This window comes from Prunus mume, linkage group LG4 (assembly GCF_029339155.1).
Source record: "Prunus mume cultivar Tortuosa linkage group LG4, ASM2933915v1, whole genome shotgun sequence".
Lineage (NCBI taxonomy): Eukaryota > Viridiplantae > Streptophyta > Magnoliopsida > Rosales > Rosaceae > Prunus > Prunus mume.
The window spans coordinates 4,877,189-4,902,287 of NC_142701.1; the positions used below are offsets into that span (position 1 = coordinate 4,877,189).

General features: G+C 42.9%; 2 protein-coding genes across 4 annotated transcripts; both read right to left on the reverse strand.

Moving 5' to 3' along the window:
* Positions 1-7,646: 7,646 nt before the first annotated feature.
* LOC103328494 (prohibitin-1, mitochondrial) lies at positions 7,647-13,314 on the reverse strand. Of its 3 annotated transcripts, none has more exons than XM_008230889.3 (6): positions 13,173-13,314; positions 11,847-12,034; positions 10,882-10,998; positions 9,724-9,894; positions 9,243-9,455; positions 7,647-8,012 (listed from the first exon to the last, which is right to left on the reverse strand). In XM_008230889.3, the coding sequence occupies exons 2-6, from the start codon at positions 12,021-12,023 to the stop codon at positions 7,818-7,820; spliced, it is 873 nt and encodes a 290-aa protein (XP_008229111.1). In that variant the 5' UTR covers positions 12,024-12,034; positions 13,173-13,314; the 3' UTR covers positions 7,647-7,817. The 3 variants fall into 3 exon arrangements, with proteins under 3 accessions (XP_008229111.1, XP_088906181.1, XP_008229112.1); XM_089050055.1 differs by lacking the exon at positions 13,173-13,314 and adding an exon at positions 12,809-13,144; XM_008230890.3 differs by lacking the exon at positions 13,173-13,314 and adding an exon at positions 12,735-13,144.
* Positions 13,315-19,958: 6,644 nt separating this feature from the next.
* Positions 19,959-20,498, reverse strand: LOC148917718 (uncharacterized). The gene has a single exon (XM_089050389.1). It carries the CDS (start codon positions 20,496-20,498, stop codon positions 19,959-19,961), a length of 540 nt encoding a protein of 179 aa, XP_088906515.1.
* Between the last annotated feature and the right edge of the window lie 4,601 nt (positions 20,499-25,099).

A 25,099-nucleotide genomic window follows, 5' to 3' on the forward strand; every position in this document is an offset into this window, starting at 1 on the left:
AGAAGGTGGTGTTGGCGAAAGAGGTGGAAGAACTGGAGGAGAGGGTTGCAGCATCATAACAAGCTCGGGCCGAAGAGGAGCAAAAGAAGGCTGAATAGATTGCCGCGGCAAGTGCCGAAGAGGTCAAGGCATACCGATTGTCAGATGAGCTGAAGAGTGACATCCTGGATAGGTTGGTGTCTAAGTAGGTCATTTGGAAGGATATTGTGGTGAAGTTTAACCCCACGCTCGATATTAACTTCGGCATCATTAGCATGCCCCCTTCGTAGCCGATTCCCATTGCCAATCTTGTCGATGAGGTTGAGGCTAAAGCCGAAATAGGGGGAATGATCCGGTTGTGGATGCACAAGAGACTACCGGAGCAAACCAGAATAAGTCTACCGAAGCCTGAGGGCTTATAGCTTAGATCTATTTTATAGTAACATATTTAGTTTATCCAAACAGTTTAGAGTGCCGATGGTACTCATTTTAGTAACATATTCGAATCGGCCTTCAGACCTTTGGCCATTTAGCCTTCGGCCATCGGCCTTCGACAATTCAACCTTCGCCTTTAACCTTCGGCCATCACCTTGGCCATCAACCTTCGCCATCGGTACCTTCCATCATTGGCGTGTGCGATGTCTTCACATCCCCAATGATTGATTGGCCATCACCTTCGGCCATTGGTACCTTCCATCATTGGCGCGTGCGATGTCTTCACATCCCCAATGATTGAATCGGCCTTCACCATCGATACCTTCCATCATTGGCGCATGCGATGTCTTCACATCCCCAATGATTCGAATTGGCCTTCACCTTCGCCAACAGCCATCGGCCTTGGCCATTGGTACCTTCCATTATTCGACGCGTGCGATATCTTCACATCTCCACAATGATTGAGATCGGCCTTGGCCTTCGGCTATCGATTCGGTCATCGGTACCATCCATCATTCGCGCGTCGATGTCCTCACATCCCCAATGATTTGGAATCGGCCTTGACCTTGGCCTTGACGCCATCGACCTTCGCCATCGGTACCTTCCATCATTCGCGCATGCGATGTCTTCACATCCCCAAATGATTTGGAATCGGCCTTCACCTCGGTCATCACCTTGGCCATCGGTACCTTCCATCATTCGGCGTGCGATGTCTTCACATCCCCCAATGATTGAAATCGGCCTTGACCTTGACCTTCCGCCTTGACCATCGCCATCAGTACCTTCCATCATTTGGCGCGTCGATGTCTTTACATCCCCTAATGATTTGAATTGGCCTTGACCTTCGCCATCGGTACCTTCCATCATTCGGCGTGTGCAATGTCTTTACATCCCCAATGATTCGAATCGGCCTTGACCTTGGCTATCCGCTGCCATCACCTTGGCCATTGGTACCTTCCATCATTCGCGTGTGCGATGTCTTCACATCCCCAATGATTGAAATCGGCCTTGACCTTGACCTTCCGCCTTGACCATCGGCCATCGTACCTTCCATCATTTGCGCGTCGATGTCTTTACATCCCTAATGATTTGGAATTGCCTTGGCCATCGGTACCTTCCATCATTCGGCGTGTGCAATGTCTTTACATCCCAAATGATTGAATCGGCCTTCACCTTCGGCTATCGCTCGGCCATCACCTTGGCCATTGGTACCTTCCATCATTGGCGCGTGCTATGTTTTCACATCCCCTAATAATTGAATCGGCCTTCAACCTTGGCAATTTAGACTTGACCTTGACCTTGGCCATCGCACCCTTCCATCATTCGCGTGCGATGTCTTCACATCCCTAATGATTCGGAATCACCCGCCATCGGTACCTTCCATCATTGGCGCGCGATGTCTTCACATCCCCAATGATTCAAAATCAACCTTTCGCCTTGGCCTTGACCTTGACCATCGGCCATTGATACTTTCCATCATTCGCGTGCGATGTCTTCACATCCCCAAATGATTGAATCGGCCTTGACCTCGGCCATCGCCTTGCCATCGGTACCTTCCATCTTTCGGAGCGTGCGATGTTTTCACATCCCCCAATGATTGAGTGGCCTTGACCTTCGGTCATAAGCCTTGACATTCACCTTGGCCTCCGACCTTCGGCACCTTTCCATCATTCGGGCGTGCAATGTCTTCACATCCCCCAATGATTGAGAATCGGCCTTGGCCATCGGTACCTTCCATCATTGGCGTGTGCGATGTCTTCACATCCCTCAAATGATTTGGAATTGGCCTTGACCGGCATTTAGCCTTCGCCATCGGCACCCTTCCATCATTCGGCGCGTGCGATGTCTTCACATCCCCAATGATTTGGAATCGGCCTTTAACCCGGTCATCGGCCGCATCGGTACCTTCCATCATTCGGCGGTGCGATGTCTTCACATCCCCAATAATTCGAATCAGCCTTTAGCCTTGGCGATCACCTTCGCCATCAACCGTCGGCCGGCCTTCGCCATCACCCGGTCATCAGCCTTCGCCATCGGTACCTTCCATCATTTGGCGCGTGCGATGTTTTCACATCTTCCCAATGATTCGAATCGGCCTTGACCTTTGGTCATAGGCCTTGGCCATCAACCTTAGGCACCTTTCCATCATTAGCGCGTGCGATGTCTTCACATCCCCTAATGATTGGAATCGGCCTTGACCGCCATCTGTACCTTCCATCATTCGGCGCGTCGATGTTTTCACATCCCCAATGATTCGAATCGGCTTTCAGCCTTGGTCATAAGCCTTCGGCCATTCAACCTTGACCTTCAACCTTGGCCATTCGACCTTGGCACCTTTCCATCATTCGGCGCGTGCGATGTCTTCATATCCCCTAATGATTCGAATTAGCCTTCACCTTCGGCCATCAACCTTCGGCCATTCACCCTTCGCCATTCACCCTTCCATCATTTGGTGTGCGATGTCTTCACATCCCCCCAATTATTCGGAATCGGCCTTTAGCCTTCGGCTGTTGGTACGTTCCATCATTCGGCACGTGCGATGCCTTCACATCTCCCCAATGATTCGAATCGACCTTCCGCCTTCGGCCATCAGTCATCGCCTTCGGCACTTCGTCATTATACTACTTGTAAGAAGACTAAGGTGTTGCTCGGTCAATGCATTGAAAATTGCAAGTCCTCAACCAAGGAGTACCTCCTTGCTTGAGAGCTTGGGGGACTTCTGTTTATACCATATTTGACCAAGCAACTAGAAGCAACTCTAGGCAAAGCAAAGAATCCCACATTGGAATATTACAAGAAGTGAAGGCTCCCCCTCACCTATAAAAGAAGACCACTCTCCCCTTAGAAAAGGATCCTTGGGCCGGGCTTGATCTTTAGTCATGACCTTCCCCTTTCTTACATTTAAATTTGGGTCCAACCCCATGTACAAATGTAAATACACAATATTACAATAATGAGAATATACTTTTCCGTGGACGTAGCCCATTCATTAAGAGTGAACCACGTATATCTTGTCTTGTGTATGTTTATCGCTTGCTCAAATCCTCACACACTTAGTGAAGGTCCTCACCTTCACCCATCATCCATCACACCTCATCACTAAGTTGGCCTCAAAAGTGCCGAACCATTTTTGAGCGTCAACACCAATAATTCCACCTCTAACTATTACAAATTAATTCCAATAATTTCACCTCTAACTATGACAACAAACTAGAATAAATATGGGAGTTTCACTAAAATACCCAAAATGGAGGTTGAAATTATAAAAAAACCCAACACCCAAAACACTTTATAAACACACCCAAAACCCATCATTACACACACTCAAAACCCATTTATAAACACACCCAAAAAGTTGACTTTGGGGTTGATTTTGGGTGTGTTTCTATATTTAAATAGTGCTTGAGTTTTTTTATAAATACATGTCTAGGATTGGGTTTATTTATAAATTTGTAAATAAATATTTGCAACATGCTATACTGTAGGAGAACCAAAAGAACACAAGAACTTCTAATTCATGACTCAGGATTCGGTCATTAACTGCCTAGTGAGCGAAAAGATCATATATGCTTGACTTGATTCCGGTTTTTCATTTGGACACGAAATTTGAGCTCCCACAATTTCCATTATATTTTGTAAGGGGCGAGCTAGGGCTAGGCTTTAAAGGTTAATGTTAAACGAGGGTTTTCTTGGCAATGCAACAGAGTATTTTAGGAGTGAATTACTGGGATTAATTAAGCATGAAAGCGATGAGAAGACAGCCAGCTGACAAAGGCAGTGAATTTTTGGAAGTGTGAGCAGTCGTCTCCTTGTGGGCTGACTTTTCCTGCTCACCCATAATCATAATCTAATCATGTTTTTGCTTTCCAAGTTTGTTTAGTATTTGATTTTTGGAGTTTTCTTGTTGAACTTTGGTGTCCTCAGAATATTCTCTCCTCCTCCAACACTCCCCCCAAAGGCTTCAACTTTCAAGGCCCGCCATCCTTAGCTATAAGATTCCTATATAATTATTAATATATGCAATATGCAATATAATTATTAATATGCTCTCTCTCTCTCTCTCTCTCCCTGCATTAGTTATTACTTAATTAAGTTTAATTTTAATCAATTTGTAGTCTTAGGGACGAAACAAATAGATCAGACAAATATAATTCTCTCTTATACGAGTTAGGAACCATGCATATAGATATTTGAATAGTAGGGTTTGGGTAAAAGCAAAATGTTGTCAACACGGGCATGTTTGTTTCCTGGCTTGTCTTATAACCTTGAAAATGAACAAGACTGCATTATTATTATTGTTGTAAACCTTGTTTGATCAATTCAATTCAATTCAAACCAGCTTTTGAAAGTATTCTCTGATTTCAAGGCATGGACATGTTCCCAACTTTGAACCAAACATCCAACGAAACCTTACTCATGTGAGATTACAGTAAACCTAATTAATTAATTCTATATATGATGCAACGGAATGCTTTATATACATACAAAATAAAAATAAATAGGATGAAATTTATGTTATCTATGTGCCATGTATAATTGCAAATTGCACTCTTCGAACCCCTAGGGTGCAAGAAGAAAAAGAAGACCCTAAGGTCTGTTTTTGTAGTAAGAATTCGTAGAGAAGCAGGTAAATATTAATAATTAGTAATATTGTTGTAGGTTTAAGTAATTGCAAGTCCAGGAATTAACTTCAATGAACAAATTATCAAATTAGGTTTGGAAACGGTGCAGAGAGAGAATGCTTTTCACATTTGAACGAAATTCCAAAAAAAAGGAGACCAGATTTGGATCTAAGGAATCCATATTGCAGAGACTCACATGCTTTTCGCTTATAAAAAGTTGGAGAATATAAACTTTTTGCAAACCCACCTATTTCATTTTTATTTTTCTCCTTTTTTTTCTTTAATTTATTATAATATGTATCACCCAAACTTATTACACCATTTTTGGAGACACCACAAACCCATGTGGCATTGTCTCGTTTATTCTACATTTGCACTCAATCTCAACCTTATATATGCACGTCAAATAAAATACTAACACAACCTTATATATGCACATCAAATAAAATACTGACACATCAATTGGTAATCAAAAATCGGCAACTTTCTTCGGTCTAGAATTATTTCATGGTACCAAGGAATTTTTATAGTTTGTCGTATGATTATGTAATGAGATTTCATGCCGACTTCTGGCCCTTAATTAATTAAGCACAAGAAGTGATAATATTACTTCCACAAATAGCATATAAGGAAATCGTTATAAAAATCTTTTTTCTTGAAAAATCGTAGCTAAACCAGACCATTAATCAAAGAGGCTAATTAATCAGAAGCAAGTATATATCTTATCATATGCATTTCAATTTGGGAGTCCCACACCAATGGTAAAATCTAGCATTTATTTTTCACATCTTCATTTGGAGATCATCCTTAAAAAAAATCATGCAAATTGAAAATTATTAAGGCATCTAATTGAGACCAACAAAATCAATTAACACGGTGCTTCAAGAAAGTACTTAAATTTCAATAATTTAATTGAGTGGTCAAATGATATCGAATTCAAGTGATTTTTTATAGAGATGATCTTTGAATGAATATCTACAAAATAAATGATTGGATTAGTAAAATAAAATGCAAAGCAAGCCCTACAAGAATGCCCCTCAAATAAACGAATGATCCTCAATGGAATATATATGTGTGAAACTAAGTCAAGAATTTCAAATTTTTAACTAAATTATAAAAATAAATATGTTCACTAATTGAGAAGAGTCAAATTGTTGTATTGTGGTATAGTGGAGTATGGACATGCTGTAAGCTAGCTGCTACCAACAAAATGATCATGTAATAATGCAATGACATAAAAGATCGAAGATTCTCTTTTTGCCTTAGAAAGCAAAACCTAAAAGCGCACTCATTCTCTTTCTTTCTTATAAAGGTTAATTAGCTAGCTACTATCTTTTCTTAGGAAGGGAAATGGGACCATCTGTTCCATGAGAGAGAGAGAGAGAGAGAGAATGCCCAACACAAAGATTCGAGAATGAAAATCCATGGAAACAAACTGCATTTAGGGGGAAATTGAAGGAAAAAAAAAATTAAAGCATCAAATTAATTATGAGGACAAAAGTTTTCCACAAAGGAGATAAAATTAATACATATAATCCAGTTGATGATTCTTGTCCACTGTTAGGTCACTGAATTATTGGGAGATTGGATATCGATTAGACAACTTCAAGACAAAGACTTGTTTGAAAACTTCTTAATTAAAGGCGTTCAAACATTCAATGCAGGCACTAATTGATATAGACTGGCCAAAAGGCTTGCGATGATGAGAGGGGTAAAGGTAGATAAACAAAAGTGATATTTGTTATGTGCCTTAATTGTGGTTCCGAAATTGATGGTAACGTTTATTAAAGTCTCGTTTGATAAATATTTTTTTTATTTTTTTTTATTTTTTTGTGTTAAAATATAAAGGAAAAAGAGGGAGAATGGAAGTGAATATGATAGTGGAGATGAAATTGAGAGAAACAATGAGAGAGGAGGATGGGAATGAGTAACAAAAGTGAAAACAAAAACTAAAAACTGAAATCTATTTGAAATTGTTTTCATTTTTGTTACCTCCGCCTCCCATCCATCCTCCCCACTCATCCTCTCTTCAATCTCATCCTCACTCTCATTCTCACTCTTATTCTCCTATATACTCTAGCACAAAAACTGAAAATTAAACACTAAAAATAAAATGGTTAACAGATGAGCCTTAAGCTTTTTTTTGGGGGGGAGGGGGGGGGTGTCAGTTAACCTTTATTCTTGAGTAAAATCAACAATGTTTGGAGATAAAGAGTGATAGACTGAACTGGACTGTCTTGAGTGAAAGATTGAACTGGACTATTTCAATTAAAACGAACAAAAGTCCTACCCGTTGTTTGGTGTGTTGAAACTCAAGTTGTTAAATTGGACAACCATAAGTTATTGTCTTACAAGTGCCACCTTGAATGGTTAGACTCATTGGTATAAACTTTGACTCAACTCCAATCCAATACAAGTTGAGTCACCCAACGATGTCAAAGCCCGACAAGGGCATGTCTAGCAGTGAAACGTAATCGCAAACAGTAGCATCAACGTGAGAAACGCAACAACTAGAGAACAGACGAACACGAGCATCATACATCAACATGAGAAACGCAACAATTAAGGAACAGACGAATACGAGCATCACATGTCAACATGTGAAACACCTAACAGTAACTGCACCCTCAAAAGTTCCATTAAATTTTTAGAATTTATGTCCACAGCGAGCCACCTGCCATGCCAACTGGTGGTGCGTCAAAAGACTGAACTTTTAAAGGAAATATTTCCCCAATTTTACAATCCGAAAATTGAAAAGATTACAGGTACAACCTGCGGAGCCTATTTCTTCCGGTTGAAGTCCAAATTCATCTCCTGAAGGTTCAACAACAGATCATCTGAGTTCAAGTAAACTTTGTTCGATGAATTTGAGATCGTATGCGCAATCTCTCTTGCAGCTTCAATTTTCCTCAGTGTAATAAATGCCGGATTGTTCGCAATAGCTTCACCAATCAGCTTGGCACTTGTGGCCTCACCCTGATCAACAGGGTCAAATGATTTTAAGTAAAATGTGTTTAAAAGTGAGTTTAAAAGTGATGTCCATGTTCATACATACAATAACCGTGCAACATTGCTAATTTATGTTCATCACATGGAACGAACAGAGATATAATGTAAAGATAGTAATAGGACATATTTCGCCAAAAAGACTTAAAAAAATTTATTATATAAACAGAGCTTTATGATTTATTTCTAAAGAACACCCATGGAGGACTATGCTATAAAAAATCACTGATGTTGATACAAGGACAACCATTATATTGTGATTTGGAACTCGCAAATAAATCCAAGGCAATTCTTAATAGGGAAGCATTTTGAATTTGTAGCTATAGGGTTACATGCACACGGCTTCTCCATGACTTCACTCAGGATATATCCATAAGAACTAACACTTTCAGGTTAATGGCTCGTAACCTTGCAATTAATACAAGATCAGTATATAATAACGGGTACGGGTTGACACGGCATGACCCATTAAGTTAACGGGTGACAAATACTAGACCCAAACACCACCCATTACAATTCACGAATATCCAACACGGCCAGTTAAGAATAAACCAGAAAAAAATAAAATAAAAACCTATCACCGAGCCCAGCCAGCAACCCCTTATCTCTGTCCTTTCTCCCCCAATTTCCATCTCATAAACACCATAACAACCACTCAAAAGCCCAACCCACATGGACGGGCAGTGAAGAAGTCCTCTTCATTGGTTCTCAACTTTCACATCTAAAGAAAAGAAATTTGGATTCTAAAAAGAGGGAGAAGGAAATATACTTATGAGAAGGAAACATAGAGAGAAAAGAGAAGGAAATAAAAAAATAATAAAGAAGAAAACTAGGGAAACAGCAAGAAGAAGAAAAATGTGCCAGGGAAAGAAGAAGAAAAAAAGAAGAGGAAAGAGAGAGAGAGAGAGAAGAATAAAAAATAAAGTGAAGACAGAGAGAATTCGGTGGGAGAGGAGTAAAAAACAAAGTGAAGTTGGGTGGGTGTTTTTGTTTTTTTAATATGAATTGTGATACAAAATTACAAAACTACCCACCTTAACGGGTGGATAGCGAATATTTGCGAATGGACCCGACACGACCCGTTAAGCTCAACCCAAATACTGATAATTTCGTGCGAGTTTATGCCGTGTTAACAGGTCGTGTGCAACATTGCCAGGTCTAGTATATATTATCTATTTTGAGAATTGTGTTATAACTGACCTCTGCTCTGATGATAGCACTTTTCTTGTCTTGTTCAGCCTTGTCCACAACAAATTTAGCTCTCTCAGCTTCTTGTGCAGCCACTTGTTTGGCCTCAATTGCAGCAGTGAACTCCTTCCCAAAAGTGAGGGTGGTGATTGACACATCATCCAGCGCAATGTTGAAATTGGCTGCCCTTTCAGTCAAAATCTTTCGTATTTCCCTACTAACAGTCTAAACATAAAATGGACAATCAACACTAACACAACACTTAATCCAGAAACCATATGAGAGTAGATGCACTACGGAAAAAGGGGAATAAAATTCCAAGTGACCAGATAGGAAAATGAAGAGCATATGCATAAATAGAAAGCAAGGACCAAGAACATGAACAATTTGCATCTTAAACCTACATCATTAGAAATTTCAATAGTGTTTAACTAATATACAATAAACTAAACTCATTGAGCGTGAACTGTCAAACACGGGCTATGCTCCCTACCTCTCTCTGAGTAATGAGTTGGCTGGCATTATACTGTGCAACAACAGCTTTCAAAGTTTCATGAACAATAGAAGGAAGGACTCTCTCATTATAATTCTCACCAAGAGTACGATAAACTGTAGGAAGCTGGTCTGGTACAGGACGAGTAAGAACTCGAAGCCCAATTTTCACCTGCACAGCACAATGAGAAAACAAAAGATAACATTCAGGATCGCAACTACGGACAATATAAGCTGAAACCACTGAATTACCTCTAAAATTAAACCTAGTTGCTAAACTTTTTTTCTGATGATTGCACATTTGGAACATAGGATGCAAGTTTAAATGTAAAAGATGAATACTGGAAAATTGAAATTTGGGTTTCCCCATAAAATGAGGAGAAACATACTAAAGTACTTCGTTTGAAGCAACGAGAAAAGTTAGCACTACACATCACACATATAAAAGGGGGTGGAGATTTGGTTTAGAGGAAAGGAAGTGCAAAATGACTGAACAGAAAAGTAAACAACTAGATGCCAGCATACACCTAAATAAATCTCAAAAGTTTGCTTTCAACTCACGATTTTAATCCATAACTATATGCGACATTTAATTTAAGGTTAGAAATTTGAACTGACATCGAAAACCAACAATGAAAATATATGAATTAAACAGAATACTGATTGTCCTCTAAAATTTGATTGTCCAACTGACTGTCCTCTAAAATTTGAACTTGCATTGAATCTTCTGAATTCTGATGGGAATGAACAAATTTAACATATTCCACTTTTGAAAAGCAAGAGTAGAAGAATAAACAATTCATCGGCAAAATTTTGTGCTCCCCAAATCCCAAACGTGATAAACCTGCAAATTTGCATAGCTAAATGAAATATAACTACAAATGAGTTGTAAGTTACCGTAAGACAGGAGAAACAATCAAAACATGATAAGTACAGTGACAATGTATAATATACTTTTCTATTACACAACAGTTATTGTGGCAGTTGCTTGAGATCACCTGTCACTGAAACTGAGATGCAATGAGTAACATGCGTTCCCAATATTCCATCACATTAAACATGCGCAACCAAAGAATTAAAAGAATTATTTAAGCATATATTACAAACCATGACGTTGTCATTATTTCATGTAACAGTAAGAAAAAGAAAATGTATCAACCATTTGGAGATCGCGGCTGCCAGAAGTACTCTCCACCAGATGAGGTCGTGCACGGACATCATAAATGACTGGCCTCTCAAACCAGGGAATGATAAGATGTGTCCCCTCTGGGTAAACCTGCACATGCAACATTAGTGTACAATATTATATAACAGACCATAAAACAGAGGGCAAAAGCAAACAGATTTTGCAACAGATTGATAATGAAGTACAGATTTAATTTGAGATCTAAAATATGTTTGACATGTACACAGTAAGTGCACAAGCTGTTAGATTCATCTTTCACTTGGAAAAATTAAGCACATGACTTGGTAGACACCCCTTTAACATTACAAATTGCGTGGCAAACTCCATTCATTGAAAAACTCTCTTAATAAAGGATACCACCATCCTAGAATGTTTCTCATATCTGTTAAATGATTTTTACATGAGATGTCTCTGAAATATGTGCCATCATCACTGGTGGATCTGTTCTGTTATTATCGATAGGATTGCTACTCATGTTGGATCCACCTCAATAGATAGACAACATAAAACCACATATAAATAGAGTTACTAAAGGGATATTATGGAGATTTAAAACAGACATCTTTAAAACGAATAAACCCACAAAATAACTGCATTTAAATATTGAAAATATGCTCCTAAAATCAACAAAAGTATGGACTAAACTAGCAGTCAATCATGGAATATTTTGAATTGATATAATTAACACGATCATAAATTTGTGTCTAAATGTATAAAGTGTGATATTGGCCGTAAGTTTCAAATCCACAGTTTGAATGCAAATGCACCATCAGTGTATATATTTCTGTATATATTATGGTTAGGAAGAAAGAATCACAAGAGGATAACGGGAGTTTTGAAAAATTAATAATAAAAAAATTACATGATGGATCATGAAACAAGAAATGCAGATAAGAAAGTTTCATTCTATATAATTAATAATTGTTTAGAACTATAACCTTGTCTTTGACACCAATTATACGGTTGAACACAATGGCTCTATGCCCTCCCTCGACATTGTATATACTGTTGGCAACTCCATACAAGCCAAGCCCGCCAATTAGTCCCACCTTAAGCAAAGCAGAAACTGCACCACCGCCTGGCACTTTGGGAACCTTAACGTTGTTGAAATTCATATTCCTCCTTGCTGAGAACATATAAAGAAACAATGTGGTAAATGCAAATGTACCACGAACCAAGAAAATTAAACAAAATATTTAGTCATGAGCGCCACATTCTAAGCCTAAAGTGCAGCTGCAAACTAGACAGAGCAATGTGAATCTGGAAAGAACTGCAAATAAGGGAGCAAGTGCTTATTAGGCAACTAATGAATTGCTAGAGGTTTGCTAAATGAACAAAGAAGAGAATCTGAAAACTTACTACCTCCTCTCACTAGAAAGCAGTTCCAATTAGGGCTGTGTTTCGGCCAGAACGGATCAGAAACAAGTGTTCTGAATTCCGTTCCAAAAAATTTCGGAATTGATTTTCAGTCCCGATTCCGATTTCCAAAATTTTGGAATATAATAAATCCATTCTGATGCAGAATTTTCGGAAGTAAATTATTTTCAGAATTTTTGGATATAATTTCGGAATATCATATTCTCTTAGCAAAACACAAAATTCAATCTTTTTCAGAAAATCAAAACAACCAAGAAACTGAAATTCAATGTCTCAGCCATAAGAAACAGCAAAAATATAAAACAAGGGCTCAAAATATAAACAAGAAATCGTCCAAAAATAACCAAACACAACCAGAATTACAATTTTTGTTTAAAAAACCCTATTGTCAGCAACCAGGCAGAAAATGTATACCAAATAATATAAAAACATAAAATTTGTTCCCATACCCTTTTCTCAGCTACCAAACAGAACGTTAGACAAAAATATATAATGAAAGGAGAGATGTGGTGGTGTTGGGTACCAGTGGAGGTGATAGATCTTTGGGGCAGAGGAGAAAGAAATAGAGAAGATTTCTAGGTCTGAATGCTGGGGTTTAAATGGAGGTTTTGGATGGCAGCGGCGCCGAACAGAGAGAAAGAGATAGCAGGAGAAAGAGTTTAGAGGCTCAGAGCTCAGAGCAAAAGAAACAGGCAGAGAAAGATGTTGTTGGTAGATGAAGGCAGTGAAGGCGGCGCGACGCCAATAAGGAATTTTCCATGAAAAGCTCAACAAAACAACCGGCAAACACCAAAACCCAAGAACTGGTTTTGTAGAATCGCAGGAATGACAGCAAACCAACCAAAAAGCAAAACAAAGAATCGGAGATCGCAGAACCGCAGCGGTACCTTAGCAATAGGTCTGCCGACGATGAACGAAGGACGCAGTGAGCAGAGCGAAACCGGAGATTTAGCAGACCCAATTTGCAGGCCCCAGCCGTACAAGGGTTTAGGGTTTACACGTTGCGAGCGAAAACGCGAAATGTTTCGGCCTTTGGGACATATAAAGGACCAAGAGTATGGGCCAAGTTCTACCATCGTTTAGAGTGGCTTATTAACGGACCAAGTTCCACCATTATTAACGGACCCAATTTTTCAGGCCTCTAATCATTTTCATTTTTTTGGTCTGAACCTCTTGTCATTTTCTTGAATTGCTTTTTTTCTTACTGTCACTTTTAAAAAAAGTTGATTCTGCTTTACTTTAAAAATAATTAGCTATAAAGTAAAGTAACTCCAGGATTGGTAAATAATATTTTAAAGTGCTGTTAATACAAAAAGTAGTATCAAAATAATTTGGTAAATTTTAATATAAAACTGTTGTAATTGTGAATAATTACTAAAATAGACATGATGTTGAAAGTGTTATGCGTTAATCATGTAGTGGTAGTGGTAGTGGTAGTGGTAGTGGTGGAGGAGGTAGTGGTGAAGGAGGGCATATGGAAGTCCAATGGCCACATGACCAAATACCAATACTTATGGAACTTGAACATAGATGCCAAGACCAACTTACAAGGGCACGATGCATAACTCAAAAGTTCCTTGACTAACGTCCAGTTATTTCTATGACAAGCCTTTAATTTTATCTGAGTGCTCAAACAAGGAGATTATAATTGTTGGTTCAGCAAGATAACAATACAACTATGATAGTGATATCTTGTTTTGGACTAGAAGTTTGTTTGAGAAAACCATAAAATAAAAAATAAAAATACTTAAGTGCTGCTTATGTTGGGGTCTGTTTGGTTTGGTAACCGAATCGACTCTCAAAACCGATGACTGACCTACATTTGTTGACATGGGGTATTTCGGAACTACAACTGAAATTGGATGTTTTCAGTTTACAGATGGATAATTATGCATTATACCCATTGGATATTGGATCTTCCAAAACAATTCATGCTCCTGCTACCAAATCAGTTTTAGATCCATCAAAATATAATTTCCATGGAGATAGATGGATAGAATAGATTGGATTCTTGAAACAGATATGAGATCTATTCAATAAGTCCACATTGTCAATCTCTAAAGTATCTAGACCCTTAATTTCCTCTCCTTTTGAAGTACAAAATGGAAAGCAAACTCTGACAGAGCTAAAGTCCATTTGCTAATTCTACCTCTCAACATTGGTCTGGTCAATAAATATTTGATCAAATCTGTCTTCACAATTATATGGATGGTGAAAGGTAGCATATAATGTCTAAGCTTGACAGTAGCAAAAAAAAAAGGCCAAACATAACCTATCAATTGTTGAATATCTTCTCTCCACTTCTATCAGAGTTCTACTCATATAATAATAGCCTACTCCTTCTCTTCTTTGTTGTCTTGTCCTAGAAGACTTCCAATGGATACCTTAGAAGCATAAATGTATAATTTGAGTGGCTTGCCTCTCTTTGGTGGGGTTAGAACTGGTGGATTGACCAAGTACTGCTTGATCTTTTCAAAAGGCTTTTTGATGATTGTCCTGTTTTGAAAAAATAATAGTTTTCCTCTATCCGTAAAGCCAAATACAAAACATTTATATTATATATAACATATAAACAAATTGGAAAGCTTTGAAGGTATAATGAAATTGAAGAAAACAAAATAGTAGATAAGTAAAAGGAAAATAAATAGAAAGCAAGAAAGTGAGTTTGGTATGGTGAAGCACTAGAGGGAATGATTTTCCCCACGAGAATATTCGTCAAAGATTCCTTCGTCTTCTCCGCTTCTCTTTCTCCCTGCAAAACAGATCGGAGTAAAAGGACCACACAGGGGTGTTGGCCAAAGGCCCTCCGATGCCTAAGTTAGGTAAGGTATTTCAAGGAAAACCGGGTGGCCGGAGCCGTGTGTGGTGGCCGGAGCCTTGTGTAAGGGAGAGAAAGAAAGTGGTGGCTAGGGTTTGTGAGAAATGATTTCTGCAGAGTTTTAGTAGGAATTTAGACGTACCTCAACCCTTGTGTGTGGCTATACTTTTATAATGGTCTTGGAGGCTAGGGTTTCAGAGGAATAATTTCGTAGATGGAAGGGAATTATTCCTCCCCTTTTTGGAATTGATTTGATTAATTAGGGATTTGATTTATTAGGGTAAATCAAATCCCTAATTGTGGTAGGTATCAAATCAAATCCTAATTCAATTGGGTAACTCCTCATTTAATTGGGAATCGTGGTAACTAACCAAATCAATTATTAACCCAATTAGGCAACGTTCAATTTAATTGGGTAATCCCCAATTAAATTGAGTAACTCCCAATCAGGTTAATTAATTCCCAATTAGGTCAGATAATCCCCAAATGTAATGAATTATTTGACCTAGGGTTTTGATTTAATTTAGTTACCACAAATGCCCCCCAGCTTCTGCATGGTGCGTGGTGGCATGTAGGAGATGTAAATTATCTGTTGGGTTGTCCAGCTGCAACTGGGCCTCCTTTGTGGACCTGGGCTCCTGAGTAGAGGAGGTGTTTAACTTGCCAATTTCATGAACTTCCAAATTGGAAAGAGTTTGCGATTCCTTGTAGGTCAAGGAATTTTAATCCTTATAAATGTAGGGCTCCTCCAATTTATTCTTCACATCAAAAGTCTATTCCACCGATTCCGTAAGTGAGAGAGAGAGAAAACTTTGGAGGGCTTTCCCAGTGTGCTTGAAACTTCATCTTTGCTGTCCATCCAAGGTAATTAGCCTGGAAGAATTTTTGTGTCTCTGACTTTTGGCAGCTTGGTCAGTGTCTTCTAGTTGGTCATTGGAGCTGTGAGACATGAGGCATGGTTGGTGAGGTGTGCCCACGGGTTGGAGCATGGCGGGCTTGAAGTCGCACGCTTTGGGCTCAAGCATGGAGGTCTGAGGCGCTAAGCCCGCATGCGAGGTGGGCTCGAGCTGTGGTGGTTGGCGCTGAGCTGGGCCTTCTCATGGAATGCGGCCAGTCGGAGTTGTCTTGCGCGAGGTGTGGGCGCGCTGGAGTTGGGCCTTGCGCGAGACTTGCGCGCTGCTGCTTGGGCGAAGCGGGCAGTGCTAAGGCGGGCCTCCGTGGCCGGACTTAGTGTGGGTGTGTGCTTTGAGAAGTGGCGATTGGGCTGCCCCATTCTATTGAGCTTGGACTAGTTCGAGCTACTCTAGGATTTTTTTATTGCTGCCATCTTTTTTCTTCTTCGACTTGTGAATTTTTCCGGTATTCTAACTTGTAGAATTCTTTCTTTTTTTTTGCAGCTACTGCGTTGACCAACCACGTCTTCCGAGGATGGTAGCAAGGCTCAAGCTCGGCACCTTTATACTTGTGGGAGGCTCCCTAGTGCCTAGCAAGAAATTTGTAATAACGCGTGACGACGACGGCCTCGGTTAGTGGCGGGCTGCCTTCACGTCGCCATTCCGGATGCGTGCGGGTCAAGCTCAAGTCTTGGGTGACAACAAGCCTTTGGTAGATGCGAATGATCCGCGCTAGGGTCATTACCTTCCGTCCTTTTACTTTTCCTTGGGCTTCAAGTTCCACAAAGCTCTTCAAGGAGGTGTTCTACGCCATGGAGTGTGCTCCGAGCTAGTGTACTCCCAATGTTTACGGGCAATCATGTGCTTCGAGAATGAGCCGTTTCTTCGCGTTGGGTGAAGGCGTGAGTTCTTTTATTTTTTGAGGTGAGGCACTTTGAGCAGTATGCCCAAGTTCGCACCTACAAGACCAAGCTGTTCGACGGTCTTAGTCAGGGAGATCACGCTTGGCATGACGACGTGTTGGAAATTAGCGGACGGTGGGAGGCGACGTTGATGACGGCCTACTTGTTCCCATCACCTATTGCCATGGTATGTCTTTTGCGACTTTTGATATGTTCCTTTTTATCTGAATTTCTTAAAGTGTGGTTGACTAACTTCGCCTTCGCTTATAGTGAATGACATTAGCAAGCAATTGGAGCTTGGACCGACATGGCTAAGGTCCGTCGTGCTTTGAACATCCCTCAAAGTTTCGCGAGTGGTGCTGGTTGTTGAGCGAGTACCGAGAGGTAGATGGTGGTCGCCGAGGATGTCGAAAGGTGGAAGCGAATGGTCGACCGACGATCCGCCTGAAGAGTGTTCTGAATCTCCACCAAAGAGAAAGGCTGCTACCAAATCTTCCAGAGGTGAAGCTACTTCTTCACACGCCAAGAATGGGTCTCCATCGAGGAAGAAGTCAAGGCTCCTTCTGTGAGAAGACTCAAGTGGGTCTGCTCCGTCATCATCTACGGTCAAGCATCTCGTGGGTGGAGATAGCACGAAGGTTGGTGGTATGCGCGGTGCTCGGGATGTTCGCCGAGCCTCCTGACAAGCTTGAAAAACATGATACTGCCAGTGAGACAGCTCGTGCCCGGCCTAGTTCTGCTGAGTGTAAAGAGGTGTAGACATTGCACCTCGAAGTTCGAGTCGTCAGACGGTCGAAAGATGGAGATCGAAGTGGGAGGTTCGCTTATGATCCATTTGTTGAACAAGCGTGGAGTTGATTCAGTATCATTGACTCCTTTGGAGATGAAGTTGGCGGAGGCTAAGAAGATGAGAGAGTCATCTGCTCGGGCTAAGGGTTCTTCTTCAACGACGGCGGTTGGTCCCAAGGTGGACAAGTCTAGCCTGCAGGGATGCGCGTGTCTAATCTGCCAAGATGAACTTCCTATCAAACCCGTCCTCATGTGCCGAGCCTTTGGTGATTGATCACATCCGCCAGCCGGCGACCTTGGCACTTTCTCGAGCCTTTCCTTGGAAAAACAAAGGAAGCGTCATTCCATCGATCGAAAAGGATTGGTATTTGCTGCAGAGACCATTCGAACTCATCTGCTGCCCCCTCTTCTCGACTTAGCTAATCGAGAAGAAGAATCAATTGGCACCATCTTGCCACCGAGCAGGCCCGTTATGAGAAGAAGACGCATGATTTGAGGACAATGATATCCGAGCTGAAAAGCTCCCTTATCGAAAAGGATTTGAGCTCAACTCTCTTGCCACTGATTTGGTTAGCTGCAAAGATGCCTTCTTTAGTCTTGAGCATAAGAATGCTGACATCTCCCTTAGCTATGACAAGCTCCTGGCTAGATTTCATGCATACCACAAGTCCAAAAAATCCAAGTCTGAAGCCATCATAGATGCGTACAAGTTGGGCTACACCTGCATGGATGAGATTACTCCCTTGTATGCGATTGACGATGTAGACATCGAGACACTCTGCCTGATTCACCCGTGCGGAAGGAGGCGAAGAGCGGTTGGAGAGGATGGAGGGAGGAGGACACGATGGATGAGATGATGGTAGATGCTACGGAGCAGGCGGATGAGTCTGTGAAGGCATAGTGATCAGTGGGCGTCGAAGAGTGTCAGAACTCATAGGTCTCATGCTGGCGCCTCGGAGTAGATGAAGACTTCTTTGTTTCTTTTCAGCTTTTGTAGTTTGCTTTCTTGTTTAGAATAATTAATCTTTTTTTACCATATTCTTTTTGTTAAACTTGGCCGGTTGGTCATCTTGTTATGGAAATTTCAGTTGTTACTCTCAACTTTCGATTTGCATATCGACTTGTGAACTATTAAGTAATCAGCTTCTATCTTGATTGCACTTCTTCTTTGGAGATTTATGAGTGATAGGATTTCCTTTGGGGGATTTCGAGCGTATTCTGCACATCTCGTATGATGTTTTTCTCTTAGGAAGTTGGCGAGTGCCAGGGTCCCCTTGAGGGACTCCGGGCGTGTCTGCATATCCCTTAGGATGATTTCCTTTAGAAAGTTGGCGAGTACCGGGGCCCCCTTAAGAGGCTTGGGTGTGTCCTGCACATCCCTTAGGATGGTTTCCCTTACGAAGTTGGCGGCGTCTGGGCCTCCCTTAAGAGGCTTCGGCGTGTCCTGCACATCCTTTAGGATGGTTTCCCTTAGGAAGTTGGCGGCGCAGGGCCTCCCTTAAGAGGCTCGGTGTCTGCACATCCCTTAGGATGGTTTCCCTTAGGAAGTTGGCGGCGCTAGGGCCCCCTTAAGAGGCTCGGCGTGTGTGCACATCCCTTAGGATGCCTTGGTCATCGCCTGCGTCTCCGAAGGACGCCGATTATGGGCAGCTGTGTGTCTATCATGCCTCCCTTAGGAAAGCGGGTAGGAACTGGATATTCCCCTTGAAGGCATGGAGACCTCCTTTTAAGAAATTCTGGCGCACCTGCGTCTCCCTTAGGCGCTTTTTACGGGCTGCGTCTCCGAAGGCGCTTTGGTCGTCACCTGCGTCTCCCTTAGGACGCATTGTTTATGGGCAGCTGCGTGTCTATCCTGCCTCCCTTAGGAAAGCGGATAGGAACACGGATACTTCCCAGAAGGCATGGAGACCTCCTTTTAAGAAATTCTGGCGCACTGCATCTCCCTTAGGGCGCTTTTTACGGGCTGCGTCTCGAAGGACGCTTTGGTCGTCGCCTGCGTCTCCCTTAGGAGCTGCTTATGGGCAACTGTTTGTGTTTTGTAGGCAGATAAGACATTTTGGAATGAGAAATTGAACTTATATTGATATTCATAAGATTACTGTCCTTTATTCGAAAATGAAAATAACTGAGTACAAAACTTGAAACTTCTAGTAGTCATGAGGAAGCATTATGGATAATACTTTCGGAGATGGTGAACATTCCATTGTCATGGTATTTGCTTCCCATCCATGGTGTCCAATGTGTAGCTTCCTCTGCCCCTTGGACGGCTGATCACATAAGGGCCTTCCAGTTGGGATTCATCTTTTTGACCCTTGTCTTGGTGCGGTGATGAAAGTCTTTCTTAGCACGAGTCGCTGGTTGAAACTGTTTGACCTGAGCTCTTTTGTCGTAGTAAGACTTCAACGCTGCTGGTAGGAGGCGACTTCGGATAATGGTCTTCTCACGTTTGCCCTCAAATAGGTCAAGGTTGAGCCTCATTTGCTTGGAGTTCTGGTCAACACTGCCCACCTCGAGGTTTATAGAGGGGACTGTGATGTGAGGAGGGATGATTGCTTCCGTCCCATAGGCGAGGGAGAATGGGGTTTCACCAGTTGACCTTCGCTTGGTGGTGCGATAAGCCCATAGTACTGGGAGTTCATCCACCCATTTTCCTTCGGCGCCTTCTAGCCTCTTCTTCAAGCAGTCCAATATGACTTTGTTGGATGCCTCGGCCTGCCCATTTCCTTGTGGATACCTCGGAGTTAGAGGTGTTGTTTGATCTTGTATTTCGCAAAAAGGCGGTGATATGCTTGCCAATGGACTGTGAGCCATTGTCGTGACCAGCGATTGTGGGTAGCCAAATCGGCGATGATGTTTCTCCGGATGAATCGCTCCACATCGGCTTCTTTAGTAGAGGATAGAGCTTCGGCCTCGATCCATTTAGTGAAGTAGTCGGTGGCGACGATCATCATTTCTTTCTTGGCGGGCGCCGGTGGCAAGGGACCCACTAAGTCGATGGCCCATTGCATGAATGGCCATAGACTGTTTTGCGAATGGTAAACTTCGGCAGCAAATTAGGGATCGGCTTGTATCGGGCAGCGATCACACTTTTGACATATTGGTAGTCGTGGCGCATGGTAGGCGAGTAGCCTATGTTTAGAGCCTTTTGGGCAGTGACCTGCCCAGTGGTTGCCACACTCGCCGTCGTGAATTTTGAGAGGACCTCAAGTGTTTGAGGGTATTTTATGCAGGTAAGGTGAGGGCCGGAGTATGATCTGCGGATGAGCTTGTTGTCGTGCATGTAGTATCTCGCGGCCTTCGTTGGACCTTCCTAGCCTCGGACTTGTCCGCGGGTAGGTTTCCATTCGTTAAGTAGTCAATGATGGGGTCTTGCCAGCTGGGGTCATCGTCAATTTGCATGGTGTCGATTGGCTCTACTTCTTCAATGCTTGGCCGGTCAAGGTGTTCAACCGGGATGAAACATCTGAACTGGGTATCCAGCGACCCTAGGCAGCTAGTGCATGCATGTCGTTCTCTGCCGGGGTACTGTTGGATGGTGAAGGTAGGAAATGCCTTCAACAGTCCTGGACTTTGTCAAGGTACAAGATCATCCTTGGGTGCTTCGCCATGTATTCACCTGAGGCTTGATTCGCGATCAGCTGGGAATCTGAGTAAATGGCTAGCTTCTTAATTAAGAGTTCCTTCACCAAGCATAGGCGGCGGCGGTGCCTCGTATTACGCCTCGTTGTTCGAGGCCGGGAAGCCAAGCGTGATAGCTTGCTCCAACAAGGTTCCATCCGGGGTGATGATGACGACACTCGCTCCAGCTCCTTTTTGGTTTGACGCTCCGTCTACCCAAGCGCCACGTGTCCCGAGGACAATACGAGCGGCCCGCGTGTTCGTCGGGAATTCTCCGGAGACACAGTTATCCTTCAACAATCTTATGCCCGCCCTTATGACTACTCCCAATGTCATAAGGATGCTCGCTTAGTGCCATAAGGGTGTAAGCACCAGGGGTGGTGGAGAGCATGACACCATGTCACCCCCTATATAGCATTTTATGCATTTAGCCTTACGCTAGGAGGGAACATCACCTATGCACGAGGAGTCATAATTGGGCATAACTCCCTCATACTGAACTCCAAATGGCGAACCGTCGATTGCGTTTCTGTGTCACAACATTACAAGCGTCCGGTATTCTTAGCTTCTTGAGGTCCTCCGTAACCTTCAGAAATACCCAAAATACCCTTCACAAGTGCAACCCGGCCAACACCAACCATTCTAGCTCTTAAGCTCTAGCCCTTTCCACACTTAGACTACCTCTTAAGCGCATAGATGTCCCAACGGAGTCATGGTAGCACTTGTCTATGTGCGACCGTGACATTCTCCCCTCGATAGTGTCGGCGTCCTCGTCGCGTGCTTCTTGCACTTGTCGACTTGAGAATCACGATAGCACTCACTTATGTGCGATCCGTGACATTCTCCCCCACTGATAATGGAGACGTCCTCGTCGACATGCCCACTGCATTGTTGCATAACAACACCATATAGGAATATTCTCTTCTCTTCGCTCCAAGGACCACAAAACACCACTGCCTTAACCCTTCTTAACTTATCTTTCAAAGTTGTATTCCTTTCCCTCTTCTTGGGCCGAGACCTCTGTCTCTTGTCGCACTCAACCATTGAACAACCACTTCGCTCGTTGGTCAAGCACTTCCACATTTTCCACATTAAAGAGATGCACCCCCGTGACTTGAAAGCCAACCGTGTGTCCTCCACGGCACCTCCATTTGTTTGTGCTCCTGCACCGCCATACTTCCAACGCATTCGAGGTTCTCCCCTGCCTATCTCGTTGGCACACCTTCACCTCAAGGTGCCTCCACAGCAAAGTTCCACCACACTTAGGCCATCACAATTCACCAAGGTTAGACATCATCCCTACTACGAGTAGAACTACCTGACTACCAATGCCCAAACTCGGACTCGGCAGAACCACTTCTATAGCATCCCCACGAGAACAAGTAAGCTGTCAACACCCAAGTTACTCCAACATTGTCTGCCATTGAGTGCGGACAGACTCCATGCCCTCGAAACCATGCTCACAAGTGAGACTCCGGGATCTACCTCTTTGGAACACTCCCTCGTTCCGAAAATCAGTTAGCAACCTCGTGTCAACCATTGTGCCTCACCCACCCGTTCTCAACAATTGTAAGAGCAACCACTTAAGCGACTCCTTCATTAAAGCCTAGCCCGTCGGCGACTTACCACCTCAATGGAGCCTAGCCCGTCAGCGATTTACTCCCTTCAAAGACTGCACCATTTCGGTCTTGAGCTCCCACAACCTTTCCCCGAACAAAGGTCTTGCACCCTCCGTTCAACACTCATCGCAACCGACTTCAACACAACCGCTTATGGCATGCGATGGTTTGAGTATTGCCAATCTTCGGCACTCTCACCAAGTTTCGCTGCCATTGTCTCCAATGAACTTCGTGGGTCTCCCCCACTTATCTCGTCGACGCACCCTCACGTCAACGTACCTCCGAAACAAAGCTCCACAACACTTTAGGCCTTTGCAACTCCCCAAGGTTCAATGTCATCCCTACTACGAGTAGAACCACCTAACCGACGCTCGAACTTGAACTTGGTAGAACATACTTCCGTAGCCTCCCCAAGGGAACAAGTAAGACATCCTCCCTCAAGTTACTCCATCTTCGGCCTCCCACAAAGTGTGGACGTACTATGTCCTTAGCCACCATCCTCACAAGAAAGACTCTGGGTGCGTCGACGAGATAAGTGGGGGAGACCCACAAAGTTCATTGGAGACAATGGCAGCGGAGCTTGGTGAGAGTGCCGAAGATTGGCAATACTCAAACCATCGCATGCCATAAGCGATTGTGTTGAAGTCGATTGGTGATGAGTGTTGAAGCGGATGGTGCAAGACCGTTGTTCAGGGAAAGGTTGTGGGAGCTCAAGACCGAAATGGTGCAGTCTTTGAAGGAGTAAGTGACGGCTAGCTCTATTGAGGGGTAAGTCATTTGACGCTAGGCTTTAATGAAGGAGTCACTTAAGTGGTTGCTCTTACAATTGTTGAGAACGGGTGGGTGAGGCACAATGGTTGACACGAGGTTGCTAACTGATTTTCGGAAGCGAGGAGAGTTCAAAGAGGTAGATCCGAGTCTCACTTGTGAGCATGGTTTCTAAGGACATGGAGTCTGTCGCACTCGATGGCGACAATGTTGGAGTAACTTGGGTGTTGACACTTGTTCTGTGGGGATGCTATAGAAGTGGTTCTCTGAGTCGAGTTTGGGCGTTGGTAGTTAGGTAGTTCTACTCGTTGTAGGGATGATGTCTAACCTTGGTGAATTGTGATGGCCTAAGTGTGGTGGAACTTTGCTGTGGAGCACCTTAAGGTGAAGGTGTGCCAACGAGATAGGTAGAGAACCTCGAATGCCTTGAAGTATGGCGTGCAGGAGCACAAACAAATAAAGGTGCCGTGGAGGACACACGGTTGGCTTTCGAGTCACGTCTGGGCGGGGTGCATCTCTTTAACGTGGAAAATGTGGAAGTGCTTGACCAACGGCGAGGTGGTTGTTCAATGGTTGAGTGTCTCGCCCAAGAAGAGAAAGGAATACAACCGAAGATAAGTTAAGAAGGGTTAAGCAGTGGTGCTTTGTGGTCCTTGGAAGCGAAGAGAGAGAATATTCCTATATGGTGTTGTTATGCAACAATGGGCATGTCAACGAGGCGTCGCCATTATCGGTGGGGAGAATGTCACGGATCGCATAAGTGAGTGCTATCGTGATTCAAGTTGGGCACGTCGACAAGGCGTCGACACTATCGGGGATAATGTCACGGTCGCATAGACAAGTGCTACCGTGACTCGTTGGGACACCTATGCGCTTAAGAGGTAGTCTAAGTGTGGAAAAGGCTAGAGCTTAAGAGCTAGAATGGTTGGTGTTGGCGGGTTGCAGTTGTGAAGGGTATTTTGGGTATTTCTGAAGGTTACAGGAGGACCTGAAGAAGCTAAGAATACCGGGACGTTAAATAATGTTGAGGCAGAAAGCATGACGGTTCGCCATTCGGAGTTCGTATGAGGGAGTTATGCCCAATTATGACTCCTCGTGCATAGGTGATGTTCCCTCCTAGCAGAAGGCTAAATGCATAAAATGCTATATAGGGGGTGACATGGTGTCATGCTCTCCACCACCCCTGGTGCTTACACCCTTGTGGCACTAAGCGAGCATCCTTATGACATTGGAGATAGTCATAAGGGCGGGCATAAGATTGTTGAAGGATAATCTGTGTCTCGAGGGAAAGGAATTCACGAGGCGAACACACGGGGCCGTTCGTATTGCGCATCGTGGCAAAGAGTGAGGTCAACGTATGGCATTCGCTATGCCATTGGCTAGCGAGACATTTGACAATACTCGATG

Coding starts and splice junctions, on each gene's coding strand:
- LOC103328494 (XM_008230889.3), bottom strand. CDS start 12,023: ATGAATTTCAACAACGTTAAGGTTCCCAAAGTGCCAGGCGGTGGTGCA. Junction 9,895..10,881: donor GCAGCCGCGATCTCCAAATG/GTTGATACATTT, acceptor TGTGCTGTGCAG/GTGAAAATTGGGCTTCGAGT. Junction 9,456..9,723: donor AACTCATTACTCAGAGAGAG/GTAGGGAGCATA, acceptor TTTTATGTTTAG/ACTGTTAGTAGGGAAATACG.
- LOC148917718 (XM_089050389.1), bottom strand. CDS start 20,498: ATGGCTCACAGTCCATTGGCAAGCATATCACCGCCTTTTTGCGAAATA.